Source organism: Bos indicus, chromosome 9 (genome assembly GCF_029378745.1).
Source record: "Bos indicus isolate NIAB-ARS_2022 breed Sahiwal x Tharparkar chromosome 9, NIAB-ARS_B.indTharparkar_mat_pri_1.0, whole genome shotgun sequence".
NCBI classification, from domain to species: Eukaryota; Metazoa; Chordata; class Mammalia; order Artiodactyla; family Bovidae; genus Bos; species Bos indicus.
Genome location: NC_091768.1, coordinates 84,066,164 through 84,086,673, shown reverse-complemented (window position 1 = coordinate 84,086,673; position 20,510 = coordinate 84,066,164). Strand labels below are relative to the sequence as shown.

General features: G+C 37.0%; 1 protein-coding gene across 6 annotated transcripts in view; it reads right to left on the bottom strand.

The window, feature by feature from the left end:
• ADGB (androglobin) overlaps nucleotides 1-20,510 on the bottom strand; it is a 193,602-nt gene that overhangs the window by 151,475 nt on the left and 21,617 nt on the right. For all 6 annotated transcript variants that reach the window (XR_011568516.1, XR_011568515.1, XM_070796318.1 and 3 more), the window contains exons 2-5: nucleotides 12,652-12,808; nucleotides 6,595-6,687; nucleotides 3,700-3,771; nucleotides 1,429-1,638 (exon numbers count right to left, since the gene is read on the bottom strand). Coding sequence is in view for 4 of the 6 variants with exons in the window: in XM_070796318.1 (XP_070652419.1) it covers nucleotides 1,429-1,638; nucleotides 3,700-3,771; nucleotides 6,595-6,687; nucleotides 12,652-12,808 (532 nt within the window). In the remaining 2 variants the exon portion in view is untranslated. The remainder of the gene's footprint in view (nucleotides 1-1,428; nucleotides 1,639-3,699; nucleotides 3,772-6,594; nucleotides 6,688-12,651; nucleotides 12,809-20,510) is intronic.

Genomic DNA, 20,510 nt, shown 5'->3' with positions numbered 1-20,510 from the left:
GCTGAGTCACCTAGGAAGCCCCTTCCTATTGTAATGATCCTATTGATTCCTAAGCATTGGCCTTTCAGCATTCCCCACCCCAGGAAGAATAGATGGCTCCGGCTCATTAAGAAGAAAGCCATGTTCTTAGAAATAGACAATAGCATGATTTACTTTCCTCATTGCCTCAAATGTTCAAGAATACTTTTCCTCTGTTATCAGGCCCAACTTCATGGGTATGTGACCTGTACAGTCACATGGGACCCCACACTTTGAAGGACCTCATGCTTTGCTTAAAATGCTGATATCACCATCTTGAAATGGCTAATAACTTTTGAACAAGAGACTCTCAATCCCATAGCTGGGCCTGCTTGTGGCTCTGGGCCTTTAGAAAAGAGCATTTCACCGTGATAAACCCAAAGGTGTTTAATATAAGGTAGCATTGCTCAGTGGGGTGTGAGTCTACTTTGTTTTGTTAATTAAGGGGTTTTGAATTCTCTACCTGTGCTTCCTACTTTCCCATTTGTCTTGTTTCAGATGAAGGTAAAATATTTCCTGTGTCAAAGTGAGATTTGTTAACATGAAAACAAATATCAAGGTCAGGGCAAAAAATGGATCAGATCAGGCCCTTCAGTAGTAACAAAGAGAGGACTGGATCACACTTAAGCTCAAACCCTGTTTCCTGCCCATGATCCTGATACCACATCAGAGAGGGCAGAGCCCTATCTATGCATCCACCTGCCTACCCAGCCCGCCCACCTGCAGGGTCACAGGCAGCAGAGGACTGCCCCTCAGTGGTACCAGCAGCACTAGTTTTACAGAGTGAAGTCAGAAAGAGAAAGACAAATATCACATATTAATGCATATATGTGAAATCCAAAAAAAAATGGTATAGAAGATCTTATTTACAAAGCAGAAACAGAAATACAGGTGTAGAGAACAAACATATGTATATCAAGGGGGAAGGGGCGGGGTGGGGTGAACTGGGAGATTGGGATTGGCATATATGCACTATTGGTACTGTGTGTAAAATAGATAACTAACGAGAGCATACGGCACAGCGAGGGAACTCTACTCGGTCCTCTGTGGTGACCTAAAACGGGAAGGAAATCTGAAACAAAGGAGATACATGTATATGTATTGCTGATTCATTTTGCTATACAGTGGAAAGTAGCACAACATTGTAAAGTAACTATACGCCAATAAAATTAAAAAAATATATATATAAACATTTAAAAAATAAAAAGCACAGGGAACTGGTATTACAGAGGATGCAACTGCGTTCTTTTAAATCTCAAATTACATATGTAAGACTTTTCCTCCAGTAGGTACACAGCTGAGAGCCTTTATAAACTGTCTCATCTTGTATTAGCTTCTTTAAAAGCAGGTAAGAGAAACATTGCAATATGAAAGACACACAAATGGTTACCTGTGTGTACAAGAACTTACCATCCAGTAAAGCTTCACCACATACTTTCCATAGCTATTAAACAAGGGCGTGTGGCCCTTCACAGCCTTGCATAGAGAGTATATGTGTTCCCAGGGCTTCCAGACCAGAAGAGGGGGGTCCCCTGCTGTTCCTTTAAAATAATTGGCCAAAGCACTCCCATTGAATATCTTCCACACGGCATAGATTTCGCTGATAATCCATCTCATTAGCTAGAGGTAAAAACCAGTAGTGTTCATTAGTTATTTTTCAATTGTTGGCACTGTGATTTTGGGAGTGGGTGGCAGTTGAAAATCTACTTCCAGTAGCATTATTAGATTCTACGTGTAATATATTCTACATTTTTATTTCTTACCTACAGAATAAAGTCATATATCTTGCTTTTGTTCTCAAAACATATAATCATAATACAAGCTAAAAATCCTTAGCTAAGAGCTGTCTTTCAGAGTAAATGGTCAGTGATTTGACACTGACCACCATTTTAGCTGTATGTGTGTGTATGTGTGTGTGTGTGCTCTCAGAATGCTTCTGAGAGCAATGATGGCTTTATTTTGGAATCTTTATAAAAGATTGAGCTGTGAAAGTGAAAGCGTTAGTTACTCAGTAGTGTCCAACTCTTTGTGAGCCTATGGACTGTAGTTCACCAGGCTCCTTTGTTCATGGGATTCTCCAGGCAAGAATACTGGAGTGGGTTGTCATGCCCTCCTCCAGGGGATCTTCCCAGCTCAGGTATCGAACCCAAGTCTTTTAAGTCTCTTGCATTAGCAGATGAGTTCTTTACCAATAGCACCACCTTCTTGCACTACTATTCTGTAAATGTGAGAATTTGAGAAGAAAATGATCCTTCTATGTCAAAGAAGTAAAACTGGGCACACACTTAAATACACTCTAAGTCCCATATTCACATGTTGATCGGCAGGTACAGCAGTGCTCCAAGTAAAACTCCCACCTGCAAGGTTTTCATCAGGCAGCAAGGCACAGTGAAGAGTTGAACTTCAGAGTATGTTTCACTGCCTGGTTTGTAAGGAGATTAAATACTTGAGTCTGAAGTCATAAGATTTATATTTTTCTTAACTTGGTTATCTAGAAAGCTTCTTAAATGTAGGTTAAGTTGAAAAAGGCAAATCAGATATCCTCCTATGTAGCTGGAGATTTTACTATAGAATTATTTTATGCTTCCTTTGTGGAATCCAACATATGACACAAATTAACCTATCTACAAAACAGAAATAGACTGATAGGCATAGAGACAGTCTTGTGGTTGCCAAGAAAGAAGGTGGGGGAGAAACGTACTGGGTGTTTGGGATCAGCAGATGCAAACTATTGTGTATATAATGGATAAATAACAAAGTCTTACTATATAGCACAGTGATCTATATTTAATATCCTGTGATAAACCATACAGAAAAAATATACAAAAGAATGCATATATAGTATATATGTAGAATTGAATTACTTTGCTGTACAACAGAAATTAAGACAACATTGTAAATCACTACGCTTCAATAAAAATAAATAAAACATTTTACATGTCCATGGAGAATATGCTAAAGTCTTTGGAATTCATAAAATATAAAACAATTCAGAGATAATTTTATACAACTCAGTACAACCTGACCGAAAAAATAAATATTTTGATTTTAGTATTGGCCAAGATGTTAAAGATAAGAAAGACAAAATGTTTGAATCGATAATTATACCCCTATGACTGGGCCTTCGGAGAAAATAATGAAAAAACAAAAAATCCCTGTTTCAGATCTAACTACCTTAGGGAAGTGGAACAGGTCTACTTTGATGGATAGAACCCAGGGTGGAGAGGGAGAAGGTGAATTCCCACAGGCTGTAGGACTGCTGTGCTGAAAATTTGTCTTGTATAGGTGAGGTATTGCATTTGAACTGAGTCTCCTGATTCCTCCACATTGGCAAGTCAAACACCACCAGACACCCTACTCTTGGGCATGATGTAGGCTCAGATTGGCAACAACTTTATGGTAATTGCTAGGTACATGGATCCAGAAGAGAAATGCCCAGATGGTGAGAACCTGACTACCCTGGTCCATGGCACAAACAGTGTGCCATCTCTTCCACTGACTCTGTTGCTAAACTCAATTAAAGAGCTTCTCTTCCTCTTTGAGTGTCTGGGTACGAAATATTCAGTTATACTAAAATTTAAAGGTGAGCAAGAGCACTGAAATTGACTACCCAGGAGTTGTTTAAGCAGGTCCACAAGGCATTCTTCAAGGAGCTTTTTGGTTCATACTTCCCCAACCTACCTCACTGCAGAGTAAATGCTCGTTCGCTGAAAATAAGTCAAACAGGATTTCATTTTTCACAACCACTGGAGCCTGAAATAAAAATATATAGACAGAGATATTGCTCCTTGGGAAAAATAAAGGAAATTTAGTTTACTGATACAATTTCATGTGCTACATACAGGCCAAATTTGATTTTGTTCCTCACAGAGGAATTGGAAGAAATAAAAAAATAAACATTCTATAAGATAACCTCTGATAGAGCTGTGACATTAATTTAATAATGTAATGCCTATAAAATACAGTATTTTAACATAATAAAATGTTGTAAGATGTAACATATGCAGATAAATTTAGCATGCATACACACACACAGAGTTTAAAACCCGATTTGAAATTTAAATAAACCACTCAAGTTAAACCTGAAGCTTAGTTAACATCTGGTAGCTAGAAAAATCTCTTCATCTTGGATAAAAAATATTAACTGAGACAGCTTTTAAAAATCTTGTTTGACTTCAAATCTTGTAATATCTTTTAAAGTTAATTTTGCAGTCATTATTTAATTTGTATGTATCTAAATTTGCCTTTATATATTAAGGTCAATAAAGGAAAAAGATAATAGGGAAAAATATGACTGGTAGCAAAATTTTTAATTAGTTACAATTAATATCAACTTTATATATTTAACATACCAAATTAACATGAAAATGACTTTGATTAGCAAAGTAGATTTTTATAGAAACTCAATCATCTGTATAACTAACACCTTGAAAACTCAATAAAGTACTTTCAGATGTCCGAGAGAAATTTACCTACAACTCCCTTGAAGGCCAGAATTGACTCTTAAGTTCATAATTTACAAGCACAATTTATAAAATTACATACATATAATGTGTCGAGAACATATATATATATATTCAGTGGCTTCCCTGGTGGCTCAGCAGTAAAGAATCTGCCTGTCAATGCAGGAGACACAGGAGATATAGGTTCGATCCCTGGGTCAGGGAATGGCAACCTACTCCAGTATCCTTGCCTGGGAAATCCCACGAACAGATGAGCCTGGCAGGCTACAGTCTATGAGGACGCAAAGAGTCAGATATGACTTGGTGACTAAACAGCAACACTATATATTCAGTAAATTTTATATAGAAAGGTCATTATTATTTTACAATATTTTTGTCTAAACTTTATGTATGTCCATATTTATTGGCTCAGATGGTAAAGAATCTGCCTGCAACACAGGAGAGCCAGGTTTGATCCCTGGGTCAGGAAGAACCCCTGGAGAAGGGAATGGCACCCCACTCCAGTATTCTTGCCTGGAGAATCCCGTGGACAGAGGAGCCTGATGAGCTATAGTCCATGGGATCCCACAGGATTGGACACAACTGAGTGACTAACACTTTCACTTTTTCTTGTCCGTATTTAATGTCTCAAAATCAAATGTGTTTATCACTGTGGACTCAGACAATACAACTTGGCCAGCACTAATCTAAAACTTTACTGCTTGGCTGGACTTTTAGTTCTGACTGTTCTGGTCCACTCCCAGCATGACAGACCAAGAGAAAGGGTCAGTGCAAAGGGAGAGAGGTACAGAGATGGATGACAGTATTTCAGTAAGGTGGAAGTGTCATTGTCAACAATGAATTCATTTATTTTTAGTAGAAGTGTATCTCTCAGATCTAAGGTATGCTAAAAAGGTAAAAAACTTTCTTACTTATCCAAACTTACAACACTCTCACTTCATGGAATTTATATTCTTCATTTGCTTGGAATGTAAATTCTGTACTTAGAGTGAGTAGAGCCTGAGTCTTATTAGTAATACATACATATTAAGTGAATTGTATTAACATCACAGAATTTGCATTCTTCATTTCAAAGTCACCTAACAATATAACTAATTTAAAAATATGGTTTGTATAAATTTGATTTATTTTATTTAAAGTGTTTTACAGACAGGCATTGAAAAAGTACTCTGATGGACAAAGATGTACTTTGTTATTTTCTCATTTGAATAAATATTTAAGATTTAGTGTTTCTGACTTCCTTAACTAATAACAATAATTGAAAATATGATGGATAAATTGTATTTTCTTCATTAGTAGCAGTGCTTCTAAACGCTAAAACTCTTAGGAATAAAATCACTTTGCATAGAAGCAGAGATGCAATGAATTCCATAATCACAGAAGAATCTGCTCCATTTTAATCTTTTGACTAGCATTAAGTACCTAATTTAGCCTACTAGTTTCCTATGCATTAAATGAAAGTGGGAGATGGGGAAAAAGACATTAGTGATAATTAAGCCCTTAAAAATACCAAATGTATTCAAACTAACATAGCTATTAATTAGGAAGATAGATCAATGTGTCTAAAGCTTTAATGTATATAAGCACTATTTAAAATGAAGTGCTATTTAAAATGAAGTTTTCTTGGGTGATGTCCACATTGGTAAAAACAACAACAACAACAACAAATGGAGTTCAGATATGAAAGTGGCCCTTGGAAAATGCTTAAAAAATTCCTGGAAGAGAGAAATCCAAGTGTTATTCTCTTGGACTGGAAAATTAATGCTAATGAACTCTAACCTAGAAAGCCCTTTACATAAGAAGCAGAGAGGAGAAAGTGTGTCAGGATTTAAGGAAAAACTTTGTGCAACATTTTAGGTTATAATTTGACATCATGCAGAGAAGAAGGAAACTTGAGGCCTTAAACAAAATGTCAATATTCTTTTGGAAACCGGTACAAACTATATTGATAAATATTTATTTCTAATTTAAATGCCAAGAAGTAATTACTTTTTCTTACTAGATACCACAGGAAAACTACCTTAAATTGTTTTTAAAATGCAAATTTTCAAAACTAGGATATTATATCTCATGACTAATACAAATTTTGTTTAATAGTAAAATTATCTCTTACCCGATTGATTAAAAAATCCTGTGGACGTTTCCAGGAATAAATTTTCAATGATGATGGTAACTCAATTTTTCCTTCAGGGTCTTCAAAAAAATGCTACATAAAAAAATGTGTTAAGTTTTTTTCTCTATATTATAGTTTTATTAAAATAAAAACAACTCTATCCCAATAAAAATGAATATATCAAATGAACCTGAACAATAAAGAAGAATTTATAGAGGAATTTGTGTGACTGTTCTCACAGCTAGTTCATAAAGTACTTAGAGAATATTGAATTAACATTGCTGTAATTAATTAATGAAACCTTGATTATTAAATAGCATTTTGATTGCAGAGGAAGTAGTCTGAACAAGCATGAGCTGCTTTGGAGCGTGAATTAGGTATGGTAGGGAGACAATTTTGAATGGGCCAGTAAGGCCATTTTTTCCACTGAATAATCTAAGTAAAGAAGATTTAAAAAATATTTACTTATTTTTCAATGGTTAGAATCATAAAAAGGATTTCATGTAAATGAAATTTGTACCTTTGACCTGACTTTGGTTTATTAATCATTTTAACTAAACTTGTTATTTTGGTGTAATCAGGATTCATAAACCATTGTATGAAACGATACAGAGAGTTCCTTGATTCTCCATCCAAGTTCTCCAGTAGTAACACCTTAAAAAACTGTAGTACACAATCAGGATATTGACACTGACACAGACAACAGAACAGTTTCACCAGCACAAGGAGCCTCGTTATACCTTTGTATAGCCATAGGGACCCTCCAGCTCCCCAGTCTGTGTTTAATCCATACCAGTTGGCAATTGCTAGTTTAGTCTTGACTTTTACAATTTTGTTATTTCAGTAATGTTATATGAATAGGACCATATAGTCTGTAACCCTTTGGATTTATTTTATTTCTCTGCCTAATTCCCTGGAGATTCAATCCATTCAAATTTTTGCATGTGTCAATAGTTGGTTGTTTATTGCCGAGTAATATTTCATGCTACAGATATTTGTTCGTTTACCATCTGCCCATTGAAGGACATCTGAGCTGTTTCCAGTTTCAGGCTGTTACTAATAAAGCTGCAATGATCACTGTGTACAGGTTATTGTTTTTTGTGTGAACGTAAGTTTCCATTTTTCTGGAACAAATGCACAGAAGGCAATTAATTCACTAGTTTTTGACCCCCAACTATGGATCAATTGGTGAATTCTGGAGAAAGAATGGTGCCCAAATGCAAGAAGTCTAGTAAGTTAGAGACACTTCAAGTAACTGCTATGTGAAAATTCTCATGGCTCATGAGGTGGTAGGTGATGGGAGATCTTTATGAGAAATAAAGATTTATTGAGATTTTTATGAAAAATAAAGATATGAAAATTTCTAGGAGTACAAACAAGATATTACAGCAACATAATATATCTGTGGTGGGGGCAGAGAGTAAACTTCCCCTCAGTTAATGGGGACGGATCAAATAAATACTGTTTTGATTTTCATTATATGTTTACCTTAACACTCATGTGTCTTGAGAAATAGGTTGTATTTGAGGACATTGTCGGAGAGTTAAACCTAATAAATTTCTGTGTATCTGAAGGATATGGTTTATTGTCACATTTAACAATACTGGAATAATTCAAATGAAGACAAAGGCAACTCTGACATCTAGTCAAAATGATAGAAGAATGAGTTTAAAAGATAGACTGATGTTTTTCCAAGAGAAGTACTAGGCTTCTGGGGTTCCCTCACATGGCTTTTTTTTCCCTAAAAGTATTAACTTAGAAATTTTAAAGTGTCCTATCTGAAAATTCTCAGAGTTCCTTCTAAATCTGTTTCTATTATCTGTTTTTTCCTCTTAATTTTTAGTCACTTGGTTCTGTTTCTCTTCCTGTCTGGTAAATTTTGAGTGTACACTATATACTGGATATAAAAATATATACAGGTTCTAAATGGTGATGTCTTCCTCCCAAGAGGAGGATTTTATTCCCTTCTGACAGAGTGCAAGATAAACTTGACCTAGTCAACATTGGGTCTTAGGATTTGGCAAGACTAGTGTACTTTTGTTCATACTTACTCATTATGGAATGCTGTAGCCATGTTGGGGCACTAATGGAAAGTCTGGAGTGTTTATCAAGCTAACTTGGTGTACATGAAATTCCAATCTCTAGCTATCATTATGAAATGTTTTCTCAGTTATTTAACTTCCAGACTGCTGTTTTTTTATTCATTTGCTCTGCAGCAAACGCTTCACATTCATAGCTTATGAGGTACATACATGTCTCAAGATAATGTATGTAAAATTTTCAGATCATGTCTCCATAGTTACCCTGGGATCTGGGTCAAGGTCTGCTTCGGCAGCTTCAGACAATATCCTACTTCACTTCAACCCAGAAAAACTGACACAAGCTCCAAGCCACTACTTTCTTCTTGGTTTCTACTTTCCATACCTTGACTTAATAAATGACTTTGAGGAAGAAATGAGTGGGGCTCATCTCATTATGATTCCCTTTTCTCCAGGATTTGAGCCTCTCCTCTTGTTAATCGTACTCTTTTCTTGTCATGTTGCTTCAGGTATATTTCTTACATCTACCTTACAGTACTTTATCATATAGTTCTTCATTTGTTTCACTCACCATATCCTTTCTTTGCCATCACTTAGGTGAGGAACTGAGACCTAACTCTGGACTTACAGGAAATGGTCAGCTCATCTGATACCAATCTCCTGATCACTAGCCTCACATTTCAAGAAGTGGCCTTCTGTAACGTTCCAAGGAGAACTGCCAGGGTCATATGTATAAGGCAGTTTCTTCTGGTAAAACCTGCAAGAGTTTAGCTCAGTTCAGTTGCTCAGTCGTGTCTGACTATTTGAGACTCCATGAACTGCAGCACTCCAGGCCTCCCTGTCCATCACCAACTCCCAGAGTTTACCCAAACTCATGTCCACTGAGATAGTGATGCCATCCAACCATCTCATCCTCTGTCATCCCCTTCTCCTCCTGCCCTCAATCTTTCCCAGCATCAGGGTTTTTTCAAAAGAGTCAGCTCTCTCATCAGGTGGCCAAAGTATTGCAGTTTCAGCTTCAACATCAGTCCTTCTAAAGAACACCCAGGACTGATCTCCTTTAGGACGGACTGGTTGGATCTCCTTGCAGTTCAAGGGACTCTCAAGAGTCTTCTCCAACATCACAGTTCAAAAGCATCAATTCTTTGGCGCTCAGCTTTCTTCGCAGTCCAACTCTCACATCCATACGTGACTACTGGAAAAACCATAGCCTTGACTAGACAGACCTTTGTTGACAAAGTAAAGTCTTTACTTTCTAATATGCTGTCTAGGTAGGTCATGACTTTCCTTCCAAGGATTAAGCATCTTTTAATTTCATGACAATTACTGCAATCACCATCTGCAGTGATTTTGGATCCCCCAAAATAAAGTCAGCCATTGTTTCCAGTTTCCCCATATAATTGCCGTGAAGTGATGGGACCGGATGCCATGATCCTAGTTTTCTGAATGTTGAGCTTTAAGCCAACTTTCTCACTCTCCTCTTTCACTTTCATCAAGAGGCTCTTTAGTTCTTCTTCCCTTTCTGCCATAAGGGTGGTGTCATCTGCATATGGCAATCTTGATTCCAGCTTGTGCTTCATCCAGCCCAGTGTTTCTCATGATGTACTCTGCATAAAAGTTAAATAAGGAGGGTGACAACATACAGCCTTGACGTACTCCTTTTCCTATTTGGAACCAGTCTGTTGTTCCACGTCCAGTTCTGTCACTTCCTGACCTGTATACAGGTTTCTCAAAAGGCAGGTCAGGTGGTCTGATATTCTCATCTCTTGAAGAATTTTCCACAGTTTATTGTGATCCACACAGTCAAAGGCTTTGGCATAGTCAATAAAGCAGAAATAGATGTTTTTCTGGAACTCTCTTGCTTTTTCGATAATCCAGCGGATGTTGGCAATTTGATCTCTGGTTCCTCTGCCTTTTCTAAAACAAGCTTGAACATCTGGAAATTCATGGTTCATGTATTGCTGAAGCCTGGCTTGGAGAATTTTGGGCACTACTTTCCTAGCGTGTGAGATGAGTGCCATCATGCGGTAGTTTGAGCATTCTTTGGCATTGCCTTTCTTTAGGATTGGAATGAGTTTATGTGCCACCATATTATAGAAATGCAATCACAAGGCGTGGAGTGTCCAGGACTCACTCCAGTGGAGAAATTCTTGCTCCCTGAGCCATGAATGCTGAGCTTGTGGAACAGAACTGGGGGTGGGAAGCAGGGTTCTATCTCGGATGGCACCTCTTTGCATTGCCATAACAACCGGCATTTGAGCTGTGCTTTCCTACCTTCTGAAAGTTGCATTGGAAGAATGTGGTATTGGCTAGGTTCTGAAATGTCAAGTTCCAGTGGAACAGCAGTAGTATGAGGGGAGGGCTTCCCGAAGCATGCAGTTTCATACAGCATCCAGCAATAGTCCTATGTGTTACCCCCAAATAAAATGAACATCAAGTGACCAGCACACTTATTACCACTCCAGTCTCAATGATTTTCTTCCGATAAATTTTCTTCCAATAGACTTACGCTTGTTTCAATATTATTGAAAAGTTCCAGAATTCGATACCTGACCTTCCAGAGATTTGCGAGAACTTTTCATAATCATCTAATAAAAGCATGCTTTTATTGTAAGGTCCTTAAAATATTATTTTGTATCTCATTTCCTATTTCAGAGTTTTCAGGTACTCTGTTCTTCTCTTCCCCATTGCTTCTTTATAATTTAGAATGACTTATCCCTGAATCTTTTCCAGTGCTCAGCTGCTCAACTGAGAATTTGCAAAATCTATTTGCTGATGAGAATTCTCAAACAATCCCTATAAGATCTGAATTTCTATTAAAATATGTAAAACATGACCATTTTCATTTGAACCAGAGAGTTCAAAAGTCCCTTGCATCTAAACATTTCATAATTACTTTAGGTATGGTACAAAGAATACATTGTCTCACATATTGTTATTTGAAATTGTTCAAATGCTAACAACGTCAGCAATTAATTATATTGACTGCCTTTTATGTAAACAAATTACTGATACGAATCATGCAGTTTGTGATTCTGCACTTTGTGCACAAAATGTAAATGCTAATAAGTACCATTTCTGAGAGTTCTTTGCGAATAAAGACAATAGAGTTCAACCTAGCCATTACGGCAATTTTGTGTCTTGAAAATTGTGCTGTGTTCTAAAAGTACTTCTGTTGAATGAATTACTGCATCAAATAAATGGGCCATATTTTAAATGAAACCCAGACTAGTATTTTCTACAAAGAGGTTTTTGGAAATAAATATTCTTAAGTAAGCAATTTAACTGGAAACTGTAGGAACTCAATTCTCAGCTCCAATCTCAGGGATGCACCATGTTTGAAAGTCACAGGTAGGAACTTTACTGGTGATCAGGGGTTAAGACACTGCCTTCTAATGCACGGGGTACAGATTTGATCCCTGGTTGGGGAGCTAAGATCCCACATCTCGTGGCCAAAAAAAGCAAAAAATAAAACAGAAGCAATATTGAAACAAAATCAATAAAGACTTTAAAAATGATCCATATTAAAAAAAATCTTTTATAAAAAGTCACAGGCAAATGAAGAGTGACAGAGATTTTAACCAAAATATCTTGGGGTACAGATATAAGAGGGATTCAATTTTTACCTTGTAGCATCTCTTAAAAATTTATCTTCCCTATAATCTCTAAATAACAGCTCACAATTTTGTGAGGGCTTCTCATTTCCTAAACCAACATCTCTAAATACCTGGTTCCCAAGTCTCTCGAAATCTACTAGCTAGCTTATTCTATTTCTTTCATTCTTATGAATTTTTGGTCATTTCTCTCCTCCCATTTACTTAAATGCAATTCACCAAAGCTCAGGACTAAAGACCTGGAGAGACAAGGTAGGATGAGTGGCGTCAAGGTGGACAAAGACAAAATTTCTCTTTTCAATGGAGGCTGTGGAGAAGAGTGAGCACACGCACACGTTAACAAATCCTATTCCACTTACAATCAAAGACCAAACTGAAGTCTAGCCACATTCAAGTCTACTTACAAGTACAGGGCTCTTCCCCAATTTGTCCTTTTCTTTTGCACCTTTGCCTGCATCCCACTTCTCGGCATTTATGTCTGCTTCGCTCCATTCTGGCCAGATTGGAAATTTCCCCTTCTTCTGTTCAGATGGTTGTACATTACTGCCAAAAGCATACTGACTAGAGATAAAGAGGGGAGGGGGTTTGAATTCAAATCTCTGAGGTAAAATACTAGATAATTTCATGAAATAAATTTAATTATCTTATTAGCAAACACATTAAACATACTTTTCAACAGTCATACCTGTAGATAGACAACTTCCACATGTTAAGGGTTTAAAGACTGAAATACCACAAAGAGATTATTCTGTGAGCAAATTTTGAGCATTAGCTCCTGTATAGCATCACTGACTCAATGGACATGAATTTGAGCAAACTCGAGGAGATAGAGAAGGACAGGGGAGCCTGGTGTGCTGCAGTCCATGGGGTTGCAGACTCAGATATGACTTAGCAACTGAACAAGTCCTTACTTTCTGAGGCAGGACATTTATCATCAACATAGAAGGGGAATAACAATGAAGGGCAATGGTGGTGGTTTAGTTGCTAAGTCATGTCTGACTCTTGCAACCCCAGAGACTATAGCCCACCAGGCTCCTCTGTCCATGGGATTTCCTAGGCAAGAATCCTGGAGTGAGTTGCCATTTCCTTCTCCGGGTAGGCATCCCAACCCAGGGATTGAACACAGGTCTCCTGCATTGGCAGGTAGATTCTTTATTGACTGAGCCATCAGGGAAGTCTATCAAGGGGAATTTTTACATATAATTCATACCCCCCCAAAATCCTTTACTTGTATAATAGTAATACATTAGCTATAGTAATATCTTTTTGAAGAAGAGTGCAATTACAATTTGGGTTTTTCCCAATATAAAAAGTCAACTATGGTCATCATTTTAAAAGGAAATTTAGAAATACAAATCAGATAAATAAGAAAGGCATACCCACATCATTCTAGAAACCACATCATTAAAAATTATTCATCCCCTCAGATTAATGTACAAGGATATACATCTTTCTTTAAAAATGACATTATTCATCATGGTCTCTTTTATAGATTGCTTTTTTCCACTTATCAGTACACTGTTGATAGTTTCCATGCAAATAAGTGTTTACATATGTATATACTAATTTAATGATTGCATAATATTCTGTTGTATGATATATTGTCTTTCATTTAACTAACTTTCTATATTTGGAAATTTGAAGCTTTTAATTTTTAAATTATTCCCAATTATAAGCAAGACAGTGATGGTTGCCCTTTTGCCAAATCTTTGCACACATTATCATTTTGTTAGGACAAATTTTAATAAGGAAACTTACTGCATCAAAATACTTGCATGTTGAAAATTTGTGATGTATATTTTGACTAATTTTCTACAGGAAAGTTGGACTTATACTCTCACCATTAGTATACTGGAGTTTTCCTATCTCTAAACCTCTGGTTTTGCTTTTTCTATATTTTAATGAATTGTAAAATCTAAAAAAGGTATCTCTTTAACTATTTGAGTTTTAGCTACTTGTGAGGCTGGAACCCTGCTCTGGACCCTGGGATAAGTAGTGAACAAACCAGACTTAAATCTCTACTCTTATTGAGTTCAGACTCTAGCAGTGGAGACACATAATAAACAGTGTAAATTGAGTAAAATAAATAGTATTAGTATAAAGTGAAAAACACTAAAAAGAATTATAAAATAGGAAAGGGAACCTGAGGAGTTAACTTGCACAATTTTTAATATGGTGGTCATGTAAAGTGTCTATTTTATAATGTTTAAGTAAATAGTGAAAGAAAATAAAGGATCAAGCTATGTGGATACCTATGGGAAGAAGGTTCCACAAACAAGGAAGAGTATTCCAGATGCAAAGAGCATCTCAGTTTATTTGAAGAATAATGAAATCAGTGTGACCAAAGAGGGGTTTAGAAAGAGAAGGTTTCTGAGAGGTAACAGGTGGGGCAAAGATAATAATGGGGATCCAAACAAAGGGAAGTACAAGGGTTTTCAGTCTGAGTGAGGCAGGAAACCAAAGGAGGGCTTTGAACAGGGGTATGACATGACGTGACTGAAATTTTCTAATCACTCTTGTAGCTGTGTTTAGGAAAGACTAAAGGAGATGAAAGAGACAACTTGGAAGGCGCTGTAAGAGGTAAGAGCTGGTCGTGGTTTGGACCAGGTTGGTAACAGTAAATGAGGCAAGAAATAGTCCCTAGTGTGTATTTTAAAGGTAGAGCAAGCTGACTGAATTGATATTTCCTGAAAGACAAAAGACTATGGGATGGGACAAAACTGGGGTAGGAAATAAAGCAATATTTCACTTTTGAATGAGTTGCATTGTAGATGTTTATCATACATCCATGGAGATGCTGAATAGGTAGGTAGATATAGCATTCTGAAGTTTGGGAGAAAGAGAGTAAAAGTGAAAATTTGAGAATCATTAGCATTTAAATGATATCTAACATTTTAAAACTTGGTGAAATTACCAAATCATACACAAAGAAGAGGCACTCTCAGGGATGCTATTCAAAATGCCTAACAATTGGGAAGGAAATGAGCATTAACTGATCTAAACAGATGATCTCTGCAATGCTGGATCAGGGTCTTCAAAGCCAGCAGCTCCGACAGACATTTATTCTTTAAGTACCAGAGTGGGGGACATAAAGCCCACAGGTGGGACAGGGACCCAGGGGAAGAATCAGAGAAGTCTGGGGATCAGGGCTATGGGTGAGGTTATTGTTAAGGCTACTCACCAATCAATATAAAAACATTCCAATATTCTATCAGTTACTGCAGCTGTGTACCTGCCCTAGTACTCCATGTACAAAGAGAAGAAAAAAAAATACAAACAAACAGAAAACTGAGAAAAGCAGTGAGCGCGTGTGGTTGTTGTTCAGTTGCTAAGTCATATCCAACTCAGCACCTCCACGGACTGCAGCACACCAGGCTTCCCTGTCCTCACTGTCTTCTGGAGTTTTCTCAGCCTCATGTCCATTGAGTTGATGATACCATCCAACCATCTCATACTCTGTTGCCCACTTCTCATCTTGCCCTCAGTCTTTCCCAGCATCAGGGTTTTTTTCCAGTGAGTTGGCTCTTCACATAAGGTGACCAAAGTATTGGAGCTTTAGCGTCAGCATCAGTCCTTCCAATGAGTATTCAGGACTGATTTCTTTTAGGATTGACTGGTTTGATTGCCTAGCTGTCCAAGGAACTCTCAAGAGTCTTCTCCAGCACAGCAATCTGAAAGCATCAATTCCTTGGCATTCATCCTTCTTTAAGGTCCAACTCTCACACCTGTACATGACTACTGGAAAAACCATAGTTTTGACTAGACAGACCTTTGTCAGCAAAGTGTTGTCTCTGCTTTTTAATAAACGATCTAGTTTTGTCATAGCGTTTCTTCCAAAGAGCAAGCGTCTTTTAATGTCATGGCTGCAGTCACTATCTGCAATTTGGGATGATGCAGATGAACCCACTCTTTCTGTTAGTTAAAGTTAGCAATCAGCACTAGTTCTCTATATCAGTCTCTCTGTGCTTGGGTGGATTTTCTCATTCACCTTCTTATAGAGGATTAAACTGGAAAGCCATGCCTTTATCTAAGGTGGGAGTGTTTCCTTTCCTCTGGGGATCAAGATCTTACCTTATATCTTTTTAAACAAAAGGTTCCACTTTCATAAACTGATAAGCCTTCCCTGGCAATCCGGCCATCATTCTGACTTTCAGTTCCCTTCTTATTTCTGGATCCTGAACATTTGTATTTCTTTATGTATGTGTTTCTAGGTGTTATTATTTTTATAAATTGGAATCCACTATCTTGCTGGAAAAGAAAGTCTGATAATACATACATTGTAAAGGGGTGGTTCTAGGTAGCATGTAAGAAAATATGAAAAGGATGACTATGATAGTTATCAGGGAAAAGGGGCAATTTTTCACAATATTAATTTTTAAAAATCAAGGTATAAATTAGTGTATTATAGTACCTGTTTTACTCAATGTTGGTACAACCTTACAGATAAAAAGAAATTAGCAATTTTTTATCCATTAAAACCATGGTAAGATTACCTCATTTAAGAAGTTCAAAAACCCTAAAAACTCATTTTGTAAAAGGAAGATTTAATTTAAAAAGATAACTGTTCTATTGAGACTATGTTTTGCTTTCCTCTTCATTCTGTCAAGTGTAAGTAAATATATACTGGCTCCCTCCCTTAAGCTGTTAAGCCTTATCACTAATTGGCCTACTTTCCTTGTAACATGTCAAATTTATTTCCATCTATATTAAAGATCACATAGAAAGAATCTCATTAGAGATATTTTATACCAGCTCAGTAGCTCCCCTATTGTGCTAAACACAGTACAAGCAGTGGTCAAATACAGCCCAATGTCAAATATACCATAGGCTTTGAATGATCGCATACAATTGTTGCTTTTGAAACTTTCAGCACAGTGAGCCTTTGAATATCATTGCCAGAATGTACCTACTGTTCTAGAATAGTTGGGATCCTTTAAAATATTCAAAGCCCATTATTCCTGATTTCATCATTTCTGAGAATAAGATAATCCTTAAACACAGAAGTAACCCAGGACTTTTGAAGATTTAGGAACTGATACTTTTGGGAAATAAATTAAAAACAATTGAAACATGCAAAGAAATCAAACCTGCCCCTGAAAAAATCAGGGGTATATGCAGGGTTACTCTATTCATATAACAATATACCCAATACTAGTATATGATTCGGAGAAGGCAATGGCACCCCACTCCAGTACTCTTGCCTGGAAAATCCCATGGACGGAGGAACCTGGTAGGCTGCAGTCCATGGGGTCTCTAGCGACTTCACTTTCACTTTTCACTTTCATGCATTGGAGAAGGAAATGGCAACCCACTCCAGTGTTCTTGCCTGGAGAATCCCAGGGACAGGGGAGCCTGGTGGGCTGGCGTCTCTGGGGTCGCACAGAGTTGGGCACGACTGAAGCAACTTAGCAGCAGTATATGATTTTTAGGAGAGGCTAGCAATTTATAAACAAAACATATCTGTGGAAATTTATTGTTTTAAAAATAAATTAGTAAAAGTCAACAAGGATTGTTTATAATATAAAACATGCTCAGACACTCAGTCGTGTCTGGCTCTTTGGGACCCTATATATATTCCAAATGCCAAATGATATTCCAAAGGAAACAAATGTTTAGAGGGAAGAAAATTCTAGAAAGTCAGGCAAGGGACTGGTTTCCAGAGCAGAAATACAAAATGTAAAGGTTCTCCTGGGGAAAAGAGAGCCAACACAAAAGAAGCAAATTTACAACAGAAAGCCAAGTCAGACATCTGACGTGAAAATGATATATAAAGTGGGCAACACCCACATAGGTGTTAAAATAATTACATATTTCATTACTAAAATGAACTGATCACGATTGAAAGTTATTAAAAATGTGAGTGGCTGGTTGCCAGAGGCAGAGCGTGAGGGATGGGCAAAATGGATGTAAATGATCAGAATGTCCAAACTTTCTAAAAAAAGTAAATGTCACAACCATGTGACATTTAACATAGTGACTGTAGTTAATAATACACTGCTGCAGCTTTGAAAGTTCCTAACACAGTAGATCTTAAAAATTCACGTCACAAGGAAAAATATGTGCAGCTATGTACTGTGACACGTTGACTAGACTTATTGTGGTGATCGTTCACAATGTATACAAATATCAAATCATGATGTTCATAACTGAAACTAATATAATATTATATGTCAGTTATATCTCAAATTTTTTAAAAAGTTAATGGTCTAATTACAGAAAGAACTTCCAGTGGTGGTTTGGGGACTGGAATAGTGTAATCCACAAGGAGGTACTGGGAACTGGAGTTGAGTAAGTTTTAAAGTTTATTTTGGAAAAAAAGCTGAATTCACCCTGCAAATGTCAGGAGACCAGAAATAGGCTTCTTGAATGAGCAAGTGGCTAGAGTGGGCTTCCCTGGTGGCTCAGGGGTAAAGAATATGTCTGCTAATGCAGAAGACATGGGTTCAATCCCAGGGTCAGGAAGAGGAGGAAATGACAACCCACTCCAGTATTCTTGCCTAGAGAATCCCATGGACAGAGGAACCTGGTGGGCGACAGCCCATAGGGTTACAAAGAATTGGACACAACTGAGCAACTGAGCGTGCAGGCGCAAGTGGCTAGAGTATTCATGAGCTCCCAGCCTTGAACTAAGTCTGGAATAACTCCCCTACAGTTTATGGTGTAGGAAGCAATACATCAATTCCTGTGATTCCACAAGGAAATAGGCTGGCCAAAAGGGAAAAAATGGGGATGGAGTGGCTCTCTACCTCTATGGATGGGGTACTAGGAATAGTACTTCATGCACGGGAGAAAAGTCTCCCCATGGAAAGACTTGACTGGAAGCAAAGGTGTTGTTAAAACATGATGGAAAGTAGTTTAATAATGTAGCAACTAGCCTGTCCTTTTCACTAGAGCATCCCTGCAGAATGTCAGAATGGGTGGGAAGAGACACATCCTAAAAACCATTCAAACCTAATGGCAGAAAATGGCATGCGTGAGCTTAAAATATCTACAAAATATGAACATTACAAAGCAAAAAAAAAGAAAGAAAGAAGGAAACTTAAAACTCAAAGGACAGTCAGGAAATCATATTCAAGGAAAGATAAATACTATAACAGATTTAAAAGATATTTAAAATGAATATATTTAGAGTTACCAAAGAGATAAAGAAAGAAATGTTTCTGCCTTACAGTGAGAACAAGAAGATACTAAACAAGTAAACAAACAAACAAAAAAAGACCAATATAAAAAATTGACATTGGAAAATTTTAGTAATGAAAACTTCAGATATTGAAAGAGTAGACTAAATAAGGCTGAAGAGGACTAATGATTTCGAAGGTAAAATTTAAAAACAAATCTAGTTCTTGCATAGATAGATAAAGAGAAAATGTGAAATGACAAGTAGATCATTCTCAGAAGGATGAAATGGTTAAAATGGTGGGGGGTGGGGGAGGGTGTTTAGGAGAAATGTTTTATGATATTACTGCTGAAAAATGCTCAGAATTGAGAAAGACATGTCTTCAGATTGGAAAAAACACATCAACCAATAACAAAGCACAAGTGAGAAGTCAGGAGATGGACTTCTGAATCTAGGTTTATCAGTTGGAAATTACAGGCCAATGCTGAAAATGAGAATCTGAAGATTTGAGCAGTTACCAAAAAATAAAGTACACTCAAACTGACAGCAAACAGTAGACAATGTAAAGCAGTGAAGTGATGTCTTCTAAGCTGAGGTAAAATAACTGTCAACCTTGGAATTAAGACCCAATTAAGCTCTTAGTCAACAGCGAGATAGAAACATTTATTTTAAATTAGATAAAAACATTTTAAAAATGTGAATTTACCATAACAGATTCTTGCCCCCCACTCAAAAAAAAAAAATAATGAAGGATTTATCTTCAGGAAAGTAGACATGAATCTAGAACTAAAGTGTGGAATACAAGTTTGCAGTGGTAAATAAATGAATCAGTGTAATATTTTGGTAAAATTTTAAAAAGTTATTTCCTGTAAACAAATAATGATAGTAACAACTTCATGCTTTTGAAAGTATCCAAAATAAAAGAGATGGGAAAGGGAGGGAATTCTGACAGATACCAGTGTGCCTGAATTTTCTTTAGGAATAATACTAACTGTGGACTTTGTAGGAAAATACTTAAAAATGAGTGTATTTTAAAAGATCAAGGATTGTTGGGATTTCCCCGGAGGTCCAGTGGTTAGGACTCTGCCTTTCCCCTGGTAGGGGAATTAATATCTTACATGCCATGCAGTGTCGGGGGGGTGGGGG